The 23,586-nt window shown below is 37.3% G+C and overlaps 1 protein-coding gene and 1 long non-coding RNA gene across 5 annotated transcripts in view; one reads left to right on the top strand and one right to left on the bottom strand.

Moving 5' to 3' along the window:
- The window catches only part of AGRN (agrin), a 303,487-nt gene extending 280,955 nt beyond the window's left edge, over window positions 1-22,532 (top strand). For 2 of the 3 annotated variants that reach the window (XM_072426409.1, XM_072426410.1), the window contains exons 32-36: window positions 3,652-3,736; window positions 9,022-9,054; window positions 11,634-11,858; window positions 14,768-14,871; window positions 17,836-22,532. In XM_072426409.1, the coding sequence (XP_072282510.1) occupies window positions 3,652-3,736; window positions 9,022-9,054; window positions 11,634-11,858; window positions 14,768-14,871; window positions 17,836-17,993 (605 nt within the window). In that variant the 3' untranslated portion in view covers window positions 17,994-22,532. The remainder of the gene's footprint in view (window positions 1-3,651; window positions 3,737-9,021; window positions 9,055-11,633; window positions 11,859-14,767; window positions 14,872-17,835) is intronic. The other variant, XM_072426411.1, reaches the window with a different exon arrangement.
- The window catches only part of LOC140340946 (uncharacterized), a 66,961-nt gene that overhangs the window by 22,222 nt on the left and 21,153 nt on the right, over window positions 1-23,586 (bottom strand). The gene's annotated exons all lie outside the window — the stretch shown is intronic.

Genomic DNA, 23,586 nt, shown 5'->3' with positions numbered 1-23,586 from the left:
GGAGGCTTCTAGGGGCATAGTTCAGTGTTTAATTTATTTCAAAGTAGGCCTACACATGCACACTTGTTGTAACAGGTAAAATTAAAAAAATATTAAAACTTTTAAATATGTGTTATGTTTTGCGGCTCCAGGCTATTTTTCTTTGGTGGAAGAGGAGGCAAAATGGCTCTTTTGATAGTAAAGGTTGCTGACCCCTGGTATAGTACACAGATTATCTGCAAAAATGGGATTATGATACAAGGAAACATGAAAGAATTTAATAAAAGGTAATGTGACAGCTGATTGGTTAGCACTATGGCTTTTCACATTACCTGGGGGTCATTACATTTGCTTTTGGCACTAGTTGATAGGCACTTTTATTATATGATGATTCTCTACTATTAGACCCCCTTTTCTTGGATTCTTGCATCTCCCACACTAAGATACTCTAAGCCAAAAACTAACATTCTTTTAGTAAAAGGAAATCTGCTGATACACCATATGGAAGAATACCATTTTTGTCCAAAGTGCTGTATCTACATGCCATGTGACTCAATGTACCTTGTGTCAGGAAAGCATTAAGGTTGTGATGAGCCCTTCATGTTCAGCTATCAACCTTTAATAAATGGAAGTAGTAACGGGACAATGGAGCAGAATCATTTTGTATGTGGATCTTGGGTTAGAAGACACCATCTACTGACAGTTTGTGTAATTCTCTTTCAATATAAATACAGTGGGAAGGGATAATTGGCTGAAACATGCAATGTGCATGCATGTCTGCATACCTGCTGTAAATACATGAAGCAGAATCAGATCAGTGTTTTCTGTAAAAGGCTAAGAAATAAGTCAGTGCTTTATAAATGAATACAAATAAATATATAATCATAGTAAGTCACGGTGACACAGATGTTTTGTCAAGCTATGTGGTGAAAATTACACCCAAACAATATTTTTATTCTCTATAACAACCACTGAGAATTGATAGAACAGTAAGAGTACCATGGGCCAGTTAGCTCCTTTCTGCCATCAAATTACATTTTCCAGGTACCGTTTCATATTTGTACGTGATGATCTTAAAGATTCCTCTCTTGGATTCTGACACTTCACGGCTGCCTGAACAGAAGATGGAAGGAAATCGATAAATAAAATGGACTGTCAAGCAGATCAAATCTGTGCTATCCTCCACATAATACTTTCACCTCTCGTTTTCCCACAGGAGGCAGCTGTGCAGTCCGATTATCCTGGTTTCATTTGATTTTTGTAATTCTGCCGGCTCTAGAACTGGCCCTCACTGTATGTCTATTCCATTCCATGACAATTAGCCTTTTGCCTGGCATATCCTATGTCTTGAAGTGTTTCCTCTGCCCATTTATTCACCAGCTGTGCAGCTGACCCCTGTAGTACCCCAGCACTCCCCAAATTATAAATATATGCTGATAATTATAATATCGTCCCCAGCTGTACATTAGACAGCAGCTGTGAGTAGGCCTGACTGGTACAACAGAATGGCATTTTAGCTAGTGATAAGGAGCAGTGATATGGCTAAATTCCGTCCCTTCCTGAAACACAAGTGTATGATTTTTATAAGCGGTTGAAAATGCACATCACCACCAAACCATAGAATTGTGTGAAAGAAAATGAGTTTGCTTTCTAACATAGAGGAAAAATTGATAGAATGTTGTCAGCTTGCGTTTTGTTAATAAAGTGCATGTTTAGTGCTGATTTCAGAATGTGAATGGCTCACCGAATTCTGGGCAGTACTGAGCACCTGACAGGATCACATTTTTTTTTTGTTCTGTTTAGAGCACTTGAATAGCTGAGGAGGATGTGTTTCTTTACATTGTGCTCATGTTTTGGTGTTTCTTTTCTTGTACATAATAGATTAACATTAGCATTTAAATTGCAGAATAAATATAGTCTTTATTGTGAATTTCCTATGTATAACTAAAGAAGAACGTCATCAGTGTAAAATTTACATTTAGAAAAGTCTCTCTGGGTTTATTTAGTGTTAAGTGGAGAATCGGGGAGCAGCTCATGTTGTTGCAAATCTGTAAACCGTTATAAAAAAGAACTCCATTTATAAACTGATAAGACATTTCCTGCACCACTGTTGTAATCTAGCTCATTTTTCTCAGACTAGAATTGGGTTTGAAATTTGTTTTTCTTGCAGCTAATATAGAAATCATTTGGTTTATGTATACAACATTCACAGTACAGTAACCCAAGAAGCCAATTGGATTTCAGTTATCTACACTTTGCACATTGCTCCCTCCAAGTAATATATACAAAATCTTAGATCCCTCAATAAATAATAAAAAATAGAAGAGAATGACTATAGATTTTAAAGGTTCACAGCCTTTTATATTTTCAGCTTAATCACACAGCACTATGAATTATTCATCTTTTCACTTTCTATCTTGCCTGATCATCTTTACCAAACATATAGTATAACATATAGTATATTAACCTTTAAATATCACTTTGTGACTTCATCCCTCTCTGTCTACACTGACCTCCCCTTTTAAATAAAATATATCTTGGAGGAGACTGTGAGAGTTTTCTCACAACCTTTTCACAAATCAAATATTATATTCACAGTGCTTGTGTTGACTTAAAGGCTAGGCATACCTTTCAATAATTTGCCCTTGCCCACCTCAGTAAAGATCACAGAACTCAGATGTAGATGAACAGACGTTCTACTCTACTCTACGTTCTACTCTGGCAGGCAATGGTGCGTACATAGGATGCCAAAAGAAGAAAGCAATAATAGATGGAAACATTGGCCAACTTTGTATCGAAATCTATAAATATGCTTTCATTACATATACCGAAGGGGGGCAAACCTAGGGGTACTACATGTAAATGTACATTCCGGCCAAGTTTTTATGTTTTACTTGTGGCATAATTGTTCTTGATTGTTGATTTTTATATTATTGTATATCACGCTGTGTGCGTATGGCTTTTTGGATCCTTTAAGTTAACCCATTCACATAACATTGATCAGTTCTGCAGTGGGTAACATAGAGCACTGAATAGCAATGTCTCCATTGTGTTCTGATGTCCCTAGCACAGTCCCTGTGTCCCTGTGTTTGGAGGAAGCTAAAAAAAAGAAACCTGGTTTGGATTGTGTGGAAACCAGATGGCCCTGAGAATAAGCCAAAGCACCCAATACACAGTGAATCAATACCTGGGCCATCACGTTGGCTATGGGCCATCACGTTGGCTATGGACCATCACGTTGGCTATGGACCATCACGTTGGCTATGGACCATCATGTTGGCTATGGACCATCACGTTAGCTATGTTTATAGGCTAAAGGAAAGCATTTATAGATGTTTATGCTGTGTATGTGGGGTGTGAGGGTGTAATTATTGAGTTGTCTTTTTAATAACCCCTTGTTATCATGGTTTCTTACCTTAATGCATCTAAATTCTTTCAGTCATATGTATTCTGCTAACAGCTGTCTCAGAGGTCATTTGCCCTCATTAGAGAAAGCCTATTTTTGTGTCTTCACAAGAAATCTCCCCAGAAAAAAGTCCATAAATGGTGTTTACCTATTCTGTTCTCTATCCAAAACTAAAAAGAGTTTCATGTTTAAATTATAACATCTTAAATGTATTCTTAGAATGTTATGATGACTAAAATACAGGTCATGTTTGTTTTCATCCACAGCTACCATTGAAAAATCAGCTGGAAGCTCGGAAGCAGTGTCGTTTGATGGGAAGACTTATCTGGAGTACCACAAAGTGACCAAAAAGTAAGTCCGCGCCATTTACAGTATCCCTACCCCTGCACATTTCTCAGGTGTGTTCATAGGACACAAACAAGATGGTAACTTTCATACTGTCAGCATTTTACACACCAATCACATTTTCTTATTCAGCAAGCCAATATTAAATGGAAAAAGATCAATTTTAGCGGCAGGATAAGGTGTTCCTGCTGCACTCCCATACTCTGGCACAACTTCAGCACTCATCACTTGACCAGGCAAATTTTTGAACTGGTGCTCCAATCAAAAAGAAAGAAGTGGCAGAACCTGCCACCCACCTGCCTGATGGGGTGGTTGCCGCACAATTAAAAAATGATATCTGATGTTCCAAATGTGCTGAGATAAGCAGCGGTACCACAGCTGCCCTGCAGGTTTCATAAATCTACTACTTTGTGTAGAAGGCACTCCAGTGAGTCATACATTTTATCAAATCTGTCTTGTTTTACCTCTTCAGGAATCATTAATTCAGGATACCCGTTATGCTGTCCTCCAGGAACTGATCATTGCTCTCGCTTGTAATGCTTGTCGTTGTTTGGCAATTAAGTGGACCATTAAAGGGAATATATACAATCTCTTAGCAGATGACCATATTTTACCTAAAGTTAAAATTTAAAAAATAAACTTTTTAGGATTATGTACAACTTTTAACCTGAATGCCACCAAATGTACTTGATTACTTTTTTTGTTTGTATTACTGAACTTTAGAAGCTGCTGAATAAAAAGAATGTTGAGTGCTGATTCTCATTTTTAAAGGAAGGTGGTGAAAATCCCTGTCCCTGGGTCTTAAATTTTGTAGCAGGAAAGTTCATGAAGTTTGTGAAAGTGAAAGTTTACCACAGACAGAATGTTTGTAAAGGCAAATAAAGTGAGTTTGCGGATAAACTTTCCACTTTCTTCCTGCAGGGACAAGGATTCTGCCAGTCTACATTGACTTTTGCATTCTGACATTGCATTCTGACAGTTTCTGCAAATACAGGGCTCCTCAGGGAGGTATATCACAGAAATGTTCACTGACATTCTTTTATGTGTGAATGTTATTTAGACTTAGAAACGATTAAATGAATAAGGAGAGAACATGTTAATTTTTAATCATAATGGTGCACTTATTTTTTTCAATATACAGCTTATATTGCAAATCAACTAGAAAGCCGTATAATTATTTGGAGCAGACCTGCCATAAAAATATTGTTTACATTGTGAATAACAGCATAAACTAATGCAAAATGTGAAAGTTGTAGCAAAAGTGCAGAAACATTCCAGATAAGAACACTTGCAACATTAGGATTTATTCAGTTCTGCGAAAGTATTGTTTGGCAAAAATGAAATGTCTAAAGTGACCCCTAGAATAACATATATTAAGCTCCACAACATGCATTAATACTTGTGCAGATACAGTTGTTAGGTGGTCAAAAATGGCCTAATACCTGCAAGCTCAAAATCATGGCGCACCACTACCTAAGCAGATATAATGACTGTATAACTGCATCAGCTGTCATGCTTGTTCTACGTTTAAAATGCACACTTTATTATCAGCTGATGAGTGACCTATTAAACCCAATGTAAAGCTATCTATAGGCACCCTTAGGTGAAATATAGTTAGCTCTAGCTTACATCAAACATATTCCTAACCAGACTGTGTTTGACGATTCCCTTTAATGTTCGGACAATTGTCAGTGTTTGTCAGATATGTCTGTCTGCTGTCTTATGTGTATCCATGTTGTTTCCTTGTTTTCAAGCCAACTGACTAATGAGATACCTGAGTAAGTAAAGTGTCTTCCCCTGTCATCCATCACAGTCGGCACATGTCAATCTCATCAGTTGTACTTGACATTTTGCCCATTACATCAAAATATTCTCACACTGTTTGCATCACATGCTATACAGACATTATAACCATTCATAAGGTGAGACATTACCCTATACTACAGTGTGCCGAATCATCCTTTGCCTTCCAATGAGTTTAGTAAAATGTGTTTTTTTTTTTTTTTCAAATCCCTAAATCACAAGCCTCATCAGATTCATAGTTCATGAAGACAAAACAAAAGTTTCACAGCTTCTTCTAAATAATGGGAAAACCATTGACACAGAATAATCATTATCACCTATCATATCCTATGAATGAGAAGGAAAAGCCATTCTTTCCAGTGATGAGTGATAAAACTCATACCTGGAGGCTTGTAGAAAAAGGCAGTACAAGGCAACAATGAGCCATCACATTTTACCTTCACTAGCCTAGAGCTATTGGAAAAATAAATCCTGTTTGTAATGGTCAATGTGGGTTACAGGGGGAGTTTTGAGGCCGGCCACTTTTTCTTTACTTCATATAGCATATACCAGGAGGGGCACTTAGGTGAAGAAATCCTGTTGAATTTTCTAAAAATGAAAATGAAGGATTAGGTGAAACCTGCCAGTATGTAAAACGGCCTAAAGTAACTAAAAATCAGTAACCTTATGGACCTGTAATCACACAGTATCTTCAACCACCCTCCAAAATTGAAATGTAAATACCAGAGCACCTTGGCACCCTGTAAGACACTGTTGTACAGGTCCACTTTAATATTAACATGGAAAATTACTTCTGATGGATTTATATGTCCCTCTTTTCTCTGTAAAAAAAAACTGCAGATACGAGTTAGAGCTGAGCAGCGCTCTGAGGTCTTCCAGTTTCTGCCCTGTTAACTTACTGACCTTGCACTGATATCACACACGGTCTCCCAGCTGCTGAGGGTGCACAGCAGCATTAAATTATGGTTTATGTTCCTCAATACTACCAGGCTTTGTTATCTGATGTAATGCTCAATTGAAAGCTAGGAGACACAAAGAATGTTTTATCAATAAGATGTCTGGCAGTCTTTTTTACTGTCTGCCTTGGGCAAAGTAAGTGAAGCAAAATAAGCAGGAAGTACAAATAAACTAAAGTGTATGTGAAGGTGACGTATTTTAAGTTGTTGTCAGAGCTTTGGAGAGATTTTTTCTTATTTCCTGTTGTGTCTTTAGGACAAAAGAAAGGGCGATATCTCAATAGTGGGGAACAGACAGCAACAAATAACCTGTTAGGGGCTTCTCTAAACAAAACTAGAAACAAAAGTGTGGGCTTGAAGTATATTTAAAGTTCACCAGTCATTAAACAGGCACTGTAAAGTAAGCACGTGCAGGCACTTATAATGTACAATAGACCTGAAGAACTTTCTACAGCTTGCACCTTCTAACGCCAGAGATTGGTTCAAAAAGAAGTTGCAGAAAGGGGTGAATCAGCCTTCATTACTACTTAGAAATAAACTTTGTATATTAGAGCACTCAGGGCTTCTTCAAGCAACACTCAATGGCTTCACTTAATTCATTCCCTTATTGCACAGTATTGTTTTCATGACTTGTATACATTAAATCTGAATATTCCAGATCATGCATAACCCCAGTGAGATATTATGCCATGGTAAATTATAGTAGGCCTAGTCGTGACTTATTCTTTTTTTTTTTTTGGAAGCTACACCTCCACTTTTCTTTCACCATTCATCAAAAAGCCTTCTTGCGCATTTTGTGTTTGTGTGACATTAGAGGACAAGCTAATTACGCAGTGATAAATTCAGAGAACATTCACTATTCATCCAGTGTTCTTAAGACATTCGTGGAATATATGATGAATAGTAACATTATTTTGTGTCAGTATTGTGTTGTTCTGCATAACTCTTATCCTGGATTCAATTCTGCATACAACTGTCAGCATCATTTTCAATTGTAATCAGTAAAATGGCTTTTTACTGAGATTTGTCAACTGTAGCGATCACATCATACAAGAAATGGTTAGCTGATGTATCCCCACCATTAACCTCTATTCCTCAGAGATCCGAGTAAAATGTAACAAACAAGATTAGCGAGTCTCATACCGCCTCCAGCACAAAACCCAGGCAGGATCCATTTTTCTCATGCTGGATTGAGTCATTTTGACACATATCCTCAATAGTACTATTCTGCCTGCAAAGTAATAAAATAATGTTTTTAAAATGACACTAATAATCCTAAATGTAGTGTCTGAACCAGCAGATAGGGAGATTGCTGGGTGATGAATCAACATCCCTAAGAAACTAGGGCAGAACACTGTCTGCATCATCCAAGAGAAGGAAAATTAGACCTTCGTTTAAAGCAAAGCCAACTTTACTATGAAAAATAATTACTCACCTGGTAACAGCTTTCCTAAAACAGTGTTTGTGTCCTTGTGAAACACAAGGTAACAGTTCTCTCTTTAGATTTTAGTGATAAATGCTGAGAGCTTGGGTTCAAATAGGAGACTATAGGCACTATGTATTGGTGGCGCTACCTGCTGGATAAAGATGAGCAAAGATTTGGTCTAAACGTTCATTTCATGTACACACGTTTGCATTACTAATGTATATCCTTCTGATAAACCCACAAATAGAAAAATATTGCACTCTGATAACAAAGTGTTAGAATATTATTTCGATTTAGTATATTGATTTCTTTTTGGTAGACATCTTGGAAACATGTAGTAGAGGAAGAAAGCACCAAAAAGTAATTCATATACTAAATAATAATAATGCAATAACCATTTGCCATGATAACATAAAAACCATACAGATGTAGAGAATTTACATCTTCCCCCCAGGTAAAGCTCTAGCACAGGTCAGGTAAAACATTACCAATAAAGACGTACACACTCAACCTATTTATATATCCAGTCACATCCTCTTGTCCCATAGCCGATTGCCTCTGGATCCCGCCTGGAATCCTCTGACTAAGTGAAGTGGATGTCTTGTTAGTAACAGTTGTAAATCCTATCTAGTCATTTATATCATTCCCCTTTAAAATAGAACTATAGTGTATTAACAAAAATGGCTTTTATTGCAGGAGAGAATCAGTGTGTCTTCTCTTCTCACAAATGCTCAGATTAATGTGCATTCTCAGGAATCTGTGGATACTTAAATGAATTAGGTTTCAAAAATGGGGTTTTATCATCCATGGCCCAGCCATGATGGCTTACAGTGTAGCAAACTTAGACTCTGTATTTTGGTACAGACGTGGGGGCTGTGCAACTTGGAAGGTAGAGTTGGATTTCAGCTTTAACCTACACAGGATCTTCCTCTTTTCTTAAACCTTACAACAGCTTTGGTTATGGTACTTTAAATGTTACTATTGCTTACCAATCTGATTATGGTAGGCCAGGTGTTGTCTGTGGGTTGGTGGGTGAGTAGTCTTGTTTGCTATTTTACACTGCTGCTGCTTACTGCATGCCTCCCCCTTTCTTTCTGCCTTCTAAGTCATGCCCCTGTGGACAACCCAGATGACCCCAGGTGAGTTCTCACTGCTTGCTATGTTGCTTTTCATTATGTGGTTTACTTCCATGTCCTGAATATACACCAGAATCTACCCTTTTTTTTCAATTGGCTGTGCACATGAAAAAAAGTACAATTTACCTGATTTGTTGAGCATACTTAATATTGCAGTTTGGCCAGGGACACAGACACAATGGGCAAAGGGCTAATATTGGCATTTATTTACCTCTAAATGCTGTGTAATTTTTATTAAGTTAATGTATTTACAGGACTTAAGTTACAGAAACAAGCTACAAGACAAGTACATACTATAATATTTCTGTACACTAATTAAGCAGTAATTGCACCTTGTGGGAAAAAAGATGCTACAAGTCAGAATCATTTCACCCAAACTTTCTATATTTCCCATAATATTACACCCTGACAGGAGTGCAAAACCAACCAGCTAAATACCAATAAAAGTATTCTGTCAAATTTATTTTATATTGTCATATGGAATCAACATTAGTCAAGTCACTGTTTGATTTCATAAAAGATGTGTAGGCTATTGCAAGAATATTCCAATATGGCATTTTCATATTACCCTGCAAAAAAAAGAGGATGGGTAACAACAATTTAAGATAAGGCATACAGGATTTGAGATAGAAAAAAATTGCACTTAGTGTAACTTCTAAACTATAGGTCATCAAGTTTTTTCATACTGCACAACCAATGAAGATTGGTCTGTTCTGTCTAAAAATTAAAAAGCGACTGCATTCAGATGATCATCATGTGACATAACATCATTCCACAAACATGCTACAAGTGAAATGCTCTCCTGCATAGCCATTCCACTGAACACATGCACACATCTCAGCATTCCAGCCAGTCTTCTTGTGTGACCCAGCTGGAAAACCCCTAATGCCAGCTGGGCATGAAAGGGGAACTCCATTATAGAAAAGATATTCTACACTCTCTGCCCACTATTTCCTTGCACACACAGATGGCTTTATGTATTAACAGAAACCAGCACACCCACTCTGGTCCTTTTACAATTTGGCCCTTCCATCAAGATTTTCTAGCTATGAGTGTGTTAAGGGTTTAAATATAAACCTACAAGAGTTGTCTGACTTTAACAACAGAGACACATTGCTAAAAAAAAAGCACAATATACTGTCCAGCTTAGTTCTTGATTATGAATCACCCCCTGGGTATGTAGAAAGATAACAGGCAAGTTTCTGCTTTTGGACCAATATTTACCCATACAGCACTCCTAATATTTTTTTTTATTACCTACATAGTAACCTAAATTCCATAGACACAAAAACCAGGAAATAACCTGCCAGGTTCTGCACAGTATGACATGTAAGAGAATATTGTTTACAAAACATGACAGTGAATATTACAAAACCTGCTTGATTGCATTTGGCAGTATTGTAGGTGAGAAGGCTTAATTAGCCAATCGCTTAACTAAAGAAAGCTCACCACCAATCTCCCACGACACCCACATGTTGATATGTTATTTTGTGGCACTTCCCTATTCCCTGTCTATCAGCTGTTGTTGTGTTGTTAAACATATCCAAATTGTGCCAGTTACTTCTTCATCTATATTCCTTCACACCCTATATCAACTAAATGTGGAATAAGCAAGCTGTTCGTGATGTTGTGTTGTTTGTGTGCATTGTCATGTTGTGGTGTATGCATACTTTTTATGTCACAAAGCTGAGCTGTATAAATACATTCTACTACAAGGAATGAATATCTTCAAATCTTAAATGTGGAACCTGGGATCAGCGGTTAAAGTATAAATATTTAGTGACCATAAAAATAAAACCTGTAAGTCATAGACGCTGTAAATATAGCTTAGTATGGCCTGGTTCACATAACTAGAAATTGGATCAGCTGAAACGTGAAAGGAGAACCTTGAATTAGTAGTAAGAATCCTTGGACTCAAAACTTGCTTTTATATTGAAAAAAAAAAAAAGTTTTAGAACAGAGCCTTTAATCAGCTGTACAAAACATCTGGCACAACAGGTTTTTATGCAAATAATTTACTAAAATATGACATATATATATATACACTACTTGACCATTTGTAATTATAGGTGTGATATGATCAGGTGTAGATACGATATACCCTACTGAAAAGAATAAATACAAAAATTAAGATCTTTTCTTGTTTTTACAGTCCAAATGTCAGGCTTCAACCTTTTTAGTGGTTTATTCTGCATTGCATTTTTTACTAAAACAATATGTTTATTTACTTGTAACATTAGTCTCTTGATGATTGAAATAGGATCCATACAAAGGAGCCTTCGGTGAAGGAGGTTACACATGTACTTTATAATGATATTAGGGGAAGATGGCCATTTGTAATTTGTAAAAAAAAAAAAATATGCTTTTTTCTCTTGATATTTGTTATGGTGGTGCCCATTGGTGGTTTATTGAGAATCTCCATTCTGCCCTCCTCCTGCTGCACTGCTGCTGGTAATTAGCTATTCCACTGTTCTGTTGTTCCTGTTAGTATAGGGCACTTAATATACCAAAGCCTATTTCCTGCCCTCTAAATACCTTTTTATGTTTTATGAATTGTAACAGTTATTGTTTACTTTCTACAGTGAGAAGGCACTGCTGATCAATGAATTTGAGCTGAGCATCAAGACTGAAGCCACTCAGGGTCTGATCCTCTGGAGCGGAAAAGGCACAGAACGTTCCGATTACATTGCTCTTGCTGTGGTAGGAGGCTACGTTCAGATGATGTATGACCTTGGATCTAAACCTGTTATCCTCCGGTCTACAGTACCAGTTAACACCAACCAGTGGATTCGTATCAAAGCTCTAAGGTAAATGTGATTTCTGGAAACAAGGACTCAGCTCTTAGGAGAAGAGTTTTATAGTTAACAATTAAGATTACATATTTACAAATGAATGAAAGATAAAACCTAGGACTGATTTTCACATTATGATTTGTCTCTATAACTGTTTATTACTAACAATCTTCGTCACCAAGAAAACTATAGCTCAGTGTATATAACATGTAGATTAGACAGAATAAAAAGTATTTTTGTATATTATATCTCTCAATATACCTGTATATCACTGAATTCATTTAAGGAGTTTTTGATAGAAACCTCATGAAAGTAGCTGGGATGTTAATAAATGCAAGGCATACAGGACACTGGCTTCCATATCCAATCATCTCGTAATGTCAGTGGGAAGATTGCCTCTTACATTGCCAGCCATTGGGAAGAATTTCATCCTTACAGATTTTGAAAAAGACCATTGACCTCTATTAAACTGACTCGGGAGTCACAAACTGCTCATTGCTCAAGGAACCCCTAACAACCTCTGTTACAGAAACACAGGGCTAGAGTAACAAAGTTACTTTTATGAATGTGGAGTTCTCATTTACCAGAAGGAAATTGAGTTGCTTTTGACTCCAGCTAGCATTTGTCAAGGACAAGTTGAAAAATAAAAATCTAAGGAAGTCTGGGCAACATAATCTATTAAGTTTGTTATAATTACTTTTTATAAGCTAGACCTATTCCAGGAATAGAGTGTCCAAGCTTTACAAATGGCTTCTCTGCTGTAGGTATTTATTAGATAAAGTGATAAGATGAACAAGATGTCTGAAAGCCTGAAGATGGCATAGTGTGTTTTTTTTGTTGAACTCCCATTACAGTTTTGTAATCAATCAGTGTTGGCATGGGCAAAGATGCTTTAGAGAAGTTAGCATCTGTGTGGGATTTTTTCGGCGGCCCGTTGTGCCCTTCATTGCCCCCTGGGATAAGAATAGAGCAAGGCATCTGTAGAATGGTGAGCGGGCGGGAAAGCTAACATAGGCGTGCTGGAGCTTGCCTGCTGCGGATTCCAGGGCATTCCAATGGACCATTCTAGCTTCATTGCTGCTACAGAGACCTGTGCAACAAACACTAAGTGTGGAGCTAATCATGTCTTGCATGATTAGCTCAACACTTGGTGTTTGTTGCACTGGTCTCTTTAGCAGCAATGAAGCTAGAATTGTCCATTTGAATAATAATATTAAGAACACAGGCAGAAAAAATGCTTATTTCCTTCATTAAGGAGATAGAAAATGTATGTCATCACTGGTAAAATCATCCACTGTTAGTCTATGGTGGGGAAAAGAACTCCCACTTATCACCACCATAGCTCCAATATGGTGTTCAAGCTGCACGAATTGGCAAAGACAGGTAGCTTTTCACAAAGCTTGTTAGACAGAACTTTGCAAAACTCATTTTTTGGGTGCAGGTTAAAGCCAAAATAAAATTATATGTTTATAATATATAATTGTATCTTCCCTCACTGTTGATTATTGAAGTAATCGCAGTGGCAGGAACATTTGCTCCAACAACTTATAACCGTAAAGGGGAGGAACTTTTCGAGTGCTGTTTTCACCCCGGGTGACTCTGCCTACTCCACACCAGATTCATAGATTTTTGTGGTGATTTGGTTTAGAACTTGTCACTTATTGCACAAACATGTCTTATTGCCTACATTCATATCAAGTGTTGGTTGTTCAGGTGTTTACATTAATTAGTATGTGGTTCTTTCTTCCATATGAGAATGATTATGCCGACCTCCTTAAAGAAACATTGTTGCCTATACCTGTCATTCTCACTTCCATTGCTTTTTGTTGACTAAAAATCAAAACTTTTGCTATGGCCAACTGAGTATAAGTAGAAAATTGTATGGAATTAGTAGTCAGTGAGTTTTTTGGCAGGAGAGGGGTTAAACTATGTTAGATCTGCAGTCACACAACATTCCATGAGCGGTAGGACTCTCCATGGGGACTGGCAGGCCATGTTTTTGGCTTGCTGCCGCCCATGGAGGGATCATTGGGGATCTCAGCTCTTTGGATGTTTTAGATGCCAGGGCTTGTCTACCAGGGACACAATGTACTCTGAGGCTGCACAAATTATAAAAACATTGGGGTCAAGCTGTGGCTGCGTAAGTGCGCCAGGATACCAAAGGAATGTTAGATGCAGAGATCCATGGTAGCAGTTTCAAGGCAAGAGTTAACCCTATTGTAGTGTTTGATGGCATTTGTGCTGGGACACAACTAATTGTCACTTAGTAACTTTGGAAGGGTATATTTTATTTCATGTTGTTACATTTTTTAAGGCAAACTATAGTAAGGCATCAGAATCAATTAAAAACAGCCCTTAATACTGTGTATTCATTCTAATTAGTTGTCATTGGTACAGCATATCAATGCTTTCTAGTGTCATTCAAAAAACATAATCTCCCAGGCTCAATTAGGAAAAATAACAAAGGAAAAGAAAAGTAGGAAGCCTTATGTACTTTCCATTTTTTTAGGTGTGTGTGGTGGGTGAAAAGGAAATATAGACACTTCTACCACTACTAAGAAATGATAAAACTTTTGCTGGTCACAGCTGCTCAACATTCAGCCATAAGCTTTGAGGCTATTGCAGGCATGTGCAAGTTGTATTCAAAACATTTAGGTTACAGATTTATTTCCCAAAACAGGGAACTGACAGGAACATGAAAAAGATCAGGGACATCAGATATATATCTAGGTCAAAAACAGGTAATTAGAAGAAAAATGTTTAGTCACACATATTTGTTATAGTCTCCCTGCAACTAATCTTTTCCCTTTTGCTATTGTATCATGCCTTGTTTTATGCCATTGTAGTAGAAATGATCACTGGTATCATTTTCAAAAGGTAATGTCTTTTGATAATTTTTTTTTAACCATTTTTTTTTTCTTTAGAAATAACAGGGATGGCATCTTACAAGTTGGCAATGAGGCTCCAGTCTTCGGTTCATCTCCATTTGGATCTAAACATCTAGATACTGATGGAGCCTTGTGGTTGGGTAAGTTTTGTTCTGTATAACTGCATTAATAAGACAACTCCCAAGGTTTATCTGTTATATGTTGGTACTTATTTTATTTGTTTACCTGAAAGTATTTCTTTATGTGACTTTCACATTTCTACATCTTAGCTTTTTCATATTTTTAAATGGTTATATTTGAATCTATATTTTTAGATTCCACTTACTCGCTTATCGCTTATAGCGTTTTTCCTGAGAAACTGCTGACATTCTGAGATATGCCACAATAGAATCTATTGTCAGTTACTCCAACCAACACAATGTATTTCTTCTAAAGTAGGGAAATTATCTGTGCAACCCAACTGATCAGATAGCAGAGCAGGGAAATATGTAATATACTCAAATAAAATAATATACGTACAATTTATGCAGAAAAAGCACAAGGTTTTAACAAACACAATAAATCAATCATTTATTAAAACATCCTTGTCACCATGTGGGAAAACATGGACCTTTGGCTGGCTTTAAAAGAAGATCAATACTTACCTTATAGTCAAATCTTTCTTATCTTCAATAAATACTGAGACCGCTGCTACTCCGCACCTCCAGGTGTGTCAGAGACATGTGTACCATTGTGCGCTGTGATTCCTCCAACCGGCTACTACATTACTACAATGTTCTTTCCTGTAGTGATGTACCAGGCAAAGGGAACCCCAGTGGTAAATGCTGAACAGCCAAGTGTCTATATCTTTCTTTAACAGGTTGCTCAGATTTAAATCTAAGTTATACTTAAAAAAACAAAATAATTACAAAAACACAGTAATCTTGCTAACAAATGGTTGTGCTTTAAATTATGTATGGGTATGGGCAGAGCATGAAAAATGCAGACCATGTAATAGGTAACTTCTGTATATATTTTAGTTACAATTGTTGTATTTGTAGACTTCACATCAGCAGGATGAATACTGCTGTATCATTATGGAATTTGTAGATGGCAGGGTTTCTGGTCTCACCGACAAGATAGCTAACCATCCAGGTTTAGTCAGTACACCAGCGTACTCGTGTTCCATCAAGTCACGGCAGGTTTGACTGATGTCTGATATACTGAGACTTTAGGAATACAGGGACTTTCCAGTCTCACTATTTCCACGGGTTCAATTCCCCTTAACGCAATTACTGCTACTAACTGGATATGTGTATCCACTGTACACAGTACAGATCAGTAACCAGGCACCTGCTGTGAAACTGCAGTGTTTGTCATTTTCTGCATCCTATTTATTAAAAGAAAGTCATGAAAATGTTTTCAGTGGAAGGAAGTTAGTATGAACATTGGTGTAAAAATGACTTTGTTCACTTCTAGTTTTAAATAATATAGTATGAGGCAGCAGGTAGAACTACCTTCATCTGTCACCATCTATACCTAGCATTTGTCAGAAGATGTACTAGTTTAAATCACTGGGGACACAGCACAAACAGAATGGGAAAACAAGCTTCAAGACTTTGAGGCAGCAGATGGGGATATACTGGCACATTTATATTGTTCCAAAATCCTGTTTGTCTGGACCACCTGACAAACTGAATAAAAAAGTATTCTGTAAGTATAGCAACAGCAATAGGCAATGGTCACAAGGATCCACCAACTGGATGAGGTTGTATCAGTCAAGCGTTGTATCAGAGGTAAAGTTTAAAACCTTTTTTCCCCGTTTAGAAAATAAATTGAGGCAGGAAATTACCTGTTAGGATTTTGCTACCTCAGTGGGGTTTGGTAGCTTTCTTACTTCCTGTCAAAGAAATTATTTCTCATCACATCAGAAAGTGAAAGAAATAAATTAAAAACAACAATAGGCTTTGTAAAATTAGAGTCATTATAGTCAGGTAGATAAAATTGTGGTAGCTTTGCACTTTCATCCAGGATGCTTTTATTTTTATTATTTTCTATTTCTATTTTGTCCTGAAATCTAATAAACAAATGCAGTTGATCCAATACATAAAACAAAATCTCGGATTATCAGAATTGTTAATCTACAGTTTTATTTATGTTTCCCTCATCTTTGTGAATGTGATGGTACCCTGGGAAAACATGGCATAGAAAACTATCGCACACCATAACAGAAAGGCTCTCACCATAACAGTAGGGACAATCAAGTGTTAAAACTTTTAGCACCTATTTGCTATATTTGGATATATTAAATTAGAATTTAGAATCAATTGTGATCTTCAGTACTATCCAAAATCCTGTAATGAAATGCAGTGCTAGCTGCTACAGTAAATAGATCACCCACCATCAACATTACAACATATAGTTTACCTGAAAAAATATGAACGTATTTACATAAAAATATGAAGTAGATGAGTGATGATGATATTCCTATTTAAGTTCTAATTACATTACCTTTTTGTAGTTGGGATGTAATAAAAGGTAAAATCCAATCTGTGATCACATCAGTAATGAAAATCCAGCGTTGATGTTTAACAAGAATAACGCATTGACTTATTTGTTTTACATTCATTTTTGTTTTTGTGTATTATATAAATATTTTTATTATGATTTTTTAGAAAGATTGTGTATTTAGTGTCTTAGCACTGCGGCCCTGTTTAGTTTTAATAAAATATATTGCACTTGGATAGCAAACTAAGGTGACTGCACTAAGGGAGGTCTCAGCCATAGTTAGAGCCTGTTATTAGAGCAGTATGTATACTGGCATTGCTGGCTTCCTTCTGAAAATTCTAGTTGTCTGGCTGTCATTCTGATTTTTTTTTGCCTTTGATACTTGAAGTCCCTGCCATGGAACTGTTAAGTGAAAGTCAGAGAGACTCCAGAATCCCTCTTCTGCTTACTTGTTCTAGATTAAAGGCGGAAAAAATTTTGAAGTACTGGCAGTAGCCGAAATTAACCCAAAGCCCAAATATAGTTTTATCACGGTGTTATTTAATTGTGTAAAGTATGCTTTGTATTTCTATGGCCCAGCCCATGATCTAACTTGTATGATTCTTCTCTATCTACAGGTGGTGTAGAAAAGCTGAGTGTCTCCTACAAACTGCCCAAAGCCTACAATACCGGCTACATCGGGTGCATGAAGGATGTTCTCATTGACCGAAAGGAGCTACACCTTGTAGAAGATGCAGAGAATAGTCCCCCTATATTATACTGCTCAGCCAAATAATTGGAGACCTACTTACCCTCCTCCTTTCTGGCCTACCCCCTTTCCCTCCTCTCCCCACCCATTCACTGCTGTAATTATTTTCTATTTTTGTAAACTTATTGCTTTTTATATTTTGTGTGTGGGGGGAGGAAGGAGAAGGCAATGTCTGTATCTGTGTGAGTGTGTTTAAATACTGCAACCAGACCAAAATCCAATGGGGGGCACAATGGTTACATAATGGAGAGGTTAGGCTAGCTTGCAGGTAATATGTGAGAACCAGGTTAACTCACAAGGGCCTTATTTAAGTCAAATCAGGGATTACTGGGGAAGAAAAAAATATGTTTTATATTGTGCTAAATTACTTTAATAATGGGGTTAGCTGGAACTCCGCAAACCCGTGATGACGGTTGCAGCATTTTGCCTTTGGAGTGTACGAGTGCATGCGTTTTGAGATGTGTGATGTAATGCCGCTTCAGCTGTACCCACTTATAACACTGAGAGATACCTTTGTTATGAGTTGGATGATGCCCTCATTGCTGGCTGCTTTGCATTCCCAAGACAAGACATTATCTTAAGAAAAGAAGAGGAAATTAGGGGTCTCTGTGGAAAAAAGTGGCCTTCTTGTTAGAATCATCATCTTTATTGTTTTTTTTTTGCAAGACTCCCTGCCCATGAGCATCCCTTTACACCTCTTTCATATCATTCTGCCCCCATAGGGGTGCGTATTTTTTATCCAAAACATTCCTTTTTTTTTTTTTAAATCTTCTATGGGTTTGACTTTTATAGGTCAACCTATTTTACCTGTAGTGGCCAAATCTGAGGGAGGGAGGGGTGGAGGACAACTTTTTTTAATCCTCCATATCTACTTGTAACCCTGGAAGGCGGTTGTTGGTTTGTTTGAGCACCACAAAGTTGTGTAGAAGTTTCCTTGGCTTTCTCAGTAGTATAGTGCTAAGGAAGTGCATAATCCCTTCTAGGACAGGGTTTTAATAAATTGCTGGAGGAGATTATTTTTGTTTTTATTTAGTTGTTTGACACACACTGTCTTTTCTTTTTGGAAACATTTGTTTAATCCTGATCTCTAACCAACTCACATATCATGGCCATAAATAAGGTTCTGGATGGTTGAATGAATCATTGGTGATAGAAACACAGATTGGTAACTGGACCTGCCGGGGCTGATACACTACACTTTAATACAACAGTATGTGTAACTTTACTAGCCAAAAAACACTGCAGTTAATAATGAATGGCTTTTATTACTTAAAAACAAACTCTTCAACTTACAAAATAGTTTGTGTTGATATTACATTAAAATCGAGCATTATTCTGAGTCTGATATAATTGCAGGATCAATATCTATGGGACCAGTGTTTTTCAAACATTTTATTATATTACATTTGGTGACAAAATATCCATTTTAAAAATGCAATTCCATGGGAAATTATTCAGTAGAAATTCTAGGTTCCCGCAGAAAGCATACACACGTCAGATTGCCATAGGTAAACCACGGAGTTCGTCTTTATCAACATTACCAGTGTTTCTGTGTATTAGAATGTCAAGGCAAAATAATGAAAACTTTGGCATTTTAAAGCAGCAACCTTCAGGCCCCCTTCACATTGCTGCATGCACATTAACATAAATTATTCTATGTGTTTATAAACATTGCATTATTGCAACCCATTGAATAAATTATGCTGCCAGTTCACAATAATTAATAAAAAAATAAATAAAATATATATATATTCTTTTTTTTTTAAAATGCAACTTTCCACAACACATAAACTGCTTCCATCCATGCTTTGTAGTACACTGAAATCATGAGGTGTGTTTTTAAGGTGACTAGGGGAAGGGTGAGGATGCAACATACAGTTGTGTTAAGCCAATGTTATACATGTGCCAGCCCAGACAGAGAAATATGTTATGTGGCTAAAGAAAACATTTTTCCATTTTCAGTTAAAAAGCCACCATCTGATCCCATCCATAACCCAAAGCAATAACCATGGTAAATCTTCCAAAGAGTGATACTGTCTGGTTTACATGAAGTAATGAGGACGCAATGAGTAAAATACAAAGAGAAAAATTAACTTTTCAGAATAATGTTGTGTGCGTGGTTCTATTTTAATTTTGTCATTTACTTACATTTTTTGAGATCTGTCATGTTTTAGTTAATGCTTAAAAATACTGTCAACGTCTTATTACTCCTTCCTCACAGGAAAGAGGCCTCAGAGACCGAGCACCATATGAACACATAGCCAACAAATACAAACACAATCTAAAATTAAAGAACTTGTTAGAAGGGATATACCTGTGATGCCATTCTCACACAAATTCACATTCTGAACCTGCAAGTCCCTGTGAAATGGGAACTCCTGTCTTGTATCCCTTATAGTAAGGGTAGAGTTTTGGGAATGGAGGAGCAGATGTTTCTTCCATACAGGTTCTTTTTTATATCAAACCACCACTATCACCACTACACACAAGTATTTTATGGGTTGGAGGCTGCAGTGGTGTAGTCTAAGGAATGAGAACAATTTAGAAACAAACTCTCATACAAATCTGAAGAACATTAAATTACAGAGTGTACTGAGTACTATGACTCTAGAAGTGTGTTAATGCAAGTATTTTTACAGAACCCTATCATGGGAATGAAAGTGTGACTCCAGAAATATTTTTACAGAAACATCATGGGAGTTGAGTATATCACCATGGTGTACATTTACCTCAGAGCCACCTAATGCTAGGTCAGTAGCCCTGGAAATGTGGGCACTTATCGTCACACAGGTATGGTCCTAAAAAACTTAAGTGTAAACTACAGGGTTACACATACCTCTCACCATGCTTTTATTTCCCTCTAAAGTACAGGTCAATGGTGCACATACTTCCACATCATACATCAGTAAGTACTTGCAGGTTTATACTCTTAGATAATAAAGAAGCAGCATGAACTCCACACAAAGGCTGTCTCCTTCCATTCTGAGCTAGTCAGATAGATATTGTATCTGAATAAACTGAGATATTGCTGTAAATACCCCTTTAACAGGATTTATTGATGTGTATCAGTTAGAATGTTCTTATTCTTATACTTGTGTGTGAGTGTGTGTGCGCCCGATCCTTCTCCCTGGCTTGTCTGTAATTCTACCACATGATCCATTCTAAAATATGTATTTGTGTGTGTGTGTATATATATATATATATATATATATATATATATATATATATATAAATACTAACACACACACGAGTATATATTTATATGCAGTAAATTCCTCTTGTATGCACAGCTTGCCACCATTACTGGAGAACAGAAGCTGTATACATCTGCATTCATTCTTACGTCTTACACACATAATAAAAATCTTTTCTACAGAATCTGACTGGAGGGGCTGGCGTGTCCAATCAACGCCAACAACTAGTTTCAGCTACAGCTTATCCTACGGTTTGAGGTATACGGCAGTTCAGGTTGCCCTGTATCATAGCCAGTAGTAAAAAAGTTTAGATTACCATTTTTGCTTAGGTTACATAAAAAGAAAAAACTGTGGAAACTTTTGTTGGTGCTATTTGTGTACATAACAGACCAAAAGTATTCAAGGGGGGCTTCCCTGACTGCAGGTATAAAGGGCATTACAGAATCAACCATAAACCACCACCATCTGCTGACTGCATGAAGTGTGTACAAGTGGAATTAGCTGTGTATGGAGCAAGTAGCTTGTGTCCTGGTGAGGAAATTTCATTTTAGCTTAGGATGAGAGGGGTGGGGTGGGCTGAACAATGTATTGCCAAGGGCTTACAGTACCTTTTCAAGGTGTGCCGGAGAACAAAAATGTGAGAGTCTGTACCAGCTGTCTCTAACCAGTAACCACTTATGATGCCCTTGGATGTTGCATGTGACATAGTTTTAATTTCTGCCGATCGTGCAATAGATTCTGTACAAATAAGGGGGGAGCAGCCTGGCACACCGCTCTCACGTGTTACTATGTTTGAGCAATCATTTGTTTTATATTGGACCTTGCTCCCACAGTTCATATAGGTTACAGGGCAGTATCATAAAACTGTCTGTAATCAGGATTACCAGGTCACCAGTTTCTTCCTGACTTCAATAGATAGTGAAGATGTAGAAAGCCATAGGAGGATGGTGGTCAGAAACCAACCAGTGGTCAATTGAGGGTTTACTGGTTTACATTTGAGAAACCTAAATTGATCCCTGAAGCTGTTGAAGACAAATAATCCCATCCTGTGTTTTTATCCTGCCATATGACCATTCATATATCTTGCACAATTCATTTTGTGTGCATTTACATTTCAGTTTCTTTTTATTTTTTTTCCTGGTTTACTAGCATTTATATCCAAATGTACAAAATGATTGTCTGTTTTTAATTTTAATTTATGTCTGTCAATACATCACGATTCTAGGTTAGTGATCCTGCTGTGATCTGCTGTTAGGGGTCTTGGAGGACAGTGCACAGTATAAAGTACAGCATGTTATAACCATTACTAACTTTATTACTTGTCTTTTGTCCACTCACCACAAAATAAAGTCTGAAAACTATTTAAACAGAAGCCCTGTGTGTTATTTTGATGATTATCTTTTCTTTCAGTTTAGCTCGAGACAACCAGTAATATCAGTCATCATCTCCAACATGTGCAATATATTCAAGTAGAGTAGAGAATGGTTAGAACGTCTGATAATTCCATTCTATCACAAACACTCAAAGGTTATGAATTAAAGACTGGAGAAGATAGACTATCATGGGAGAACCTGCACAATCCAGCAAACCTGGAATAGATCTGGTCCAGTATTGACTAGCAACAAGAAATACATTCCAGGTTTCCTGGGCCAGAGGTTCTCTCTGATCAGAGGGGTTGCGTTGGGTTTATAAAGCTGCCGTTTTATCATGGGCACACTGACTGTGTAAGAATAGGAAAAGCATAAATGGAGTAGTAGGTTTTTGTTCAGAATGTGAACTGTGGTATAGGACGAGGTGCAGTCCCCCCACCCTGCGAAGTGTACAGCAAAAAGAAAGACTTTATAGCAGGGGTCCCCAAGGGCTGCGGCCATCTGACAGGTGGTCTCATGATGTCACTCTGGGGGAAGTTTCTTCCCCTTTGAATGACACACGGCTCCCTGCGCATGCGTGGTCCGGAGTCCGTAAATTTTAGTGATCCGGATGCTCCAAAACGTTGGAGACCACTGCTTTATAGTATATATTTTGCAAAACAATGTCCAAATCTCTATGGCTATGTACAGGCTTTGTGCAGAATATTCTCCCCTGCTGCATGCATTAGTCCAGGATGTGGTCCAGAAGGCGCTACTGAGAAGCGTCAGTGACATAGCACTTTTCATACCAGTCTGTTCCCCAAAGAAGAAAACAAAAGTCCGTACCACACACACAATCTAGGAGCAGTTTTAAGAATAAACCAGTTAGCCTACCAGTTCACTAAGGACTGAAGAAAAAAAAAAAGCCAGAGCAAATCGCTATGCAGTGTCCCTGGTTGGATTCTAACCCAAAGCACTAGAGATCAAAGCAGTCATATACAAGTCTATAACAAGAGCCACACAGACCCATCAGAATTTGTGTTTTCTTTTTCATTGACAGAATTCTATGCTTTATTA

This window comes from Pyxicephalus adspersus, chromosome 11 (genome assembly GCF_032062135.1).
Source record: "Pyxicephalus adspersus chromosome 11, UCB_Pads_2.0, whole genome shotgun sequence".
NCBI classification, from domain to species: domain Eukaryota; kingdom Metazoa; phylum Chordata; class Amphibia; order Anura; family Pyxicephalidae; genus Pyxicephalus; species Pyxicephalus adspersus.
The sequence above is the reverse complement of the archived record's forward strand: the minus strand, read 5'-3'. Positions and strand labels throughout refer to the sequence as shown.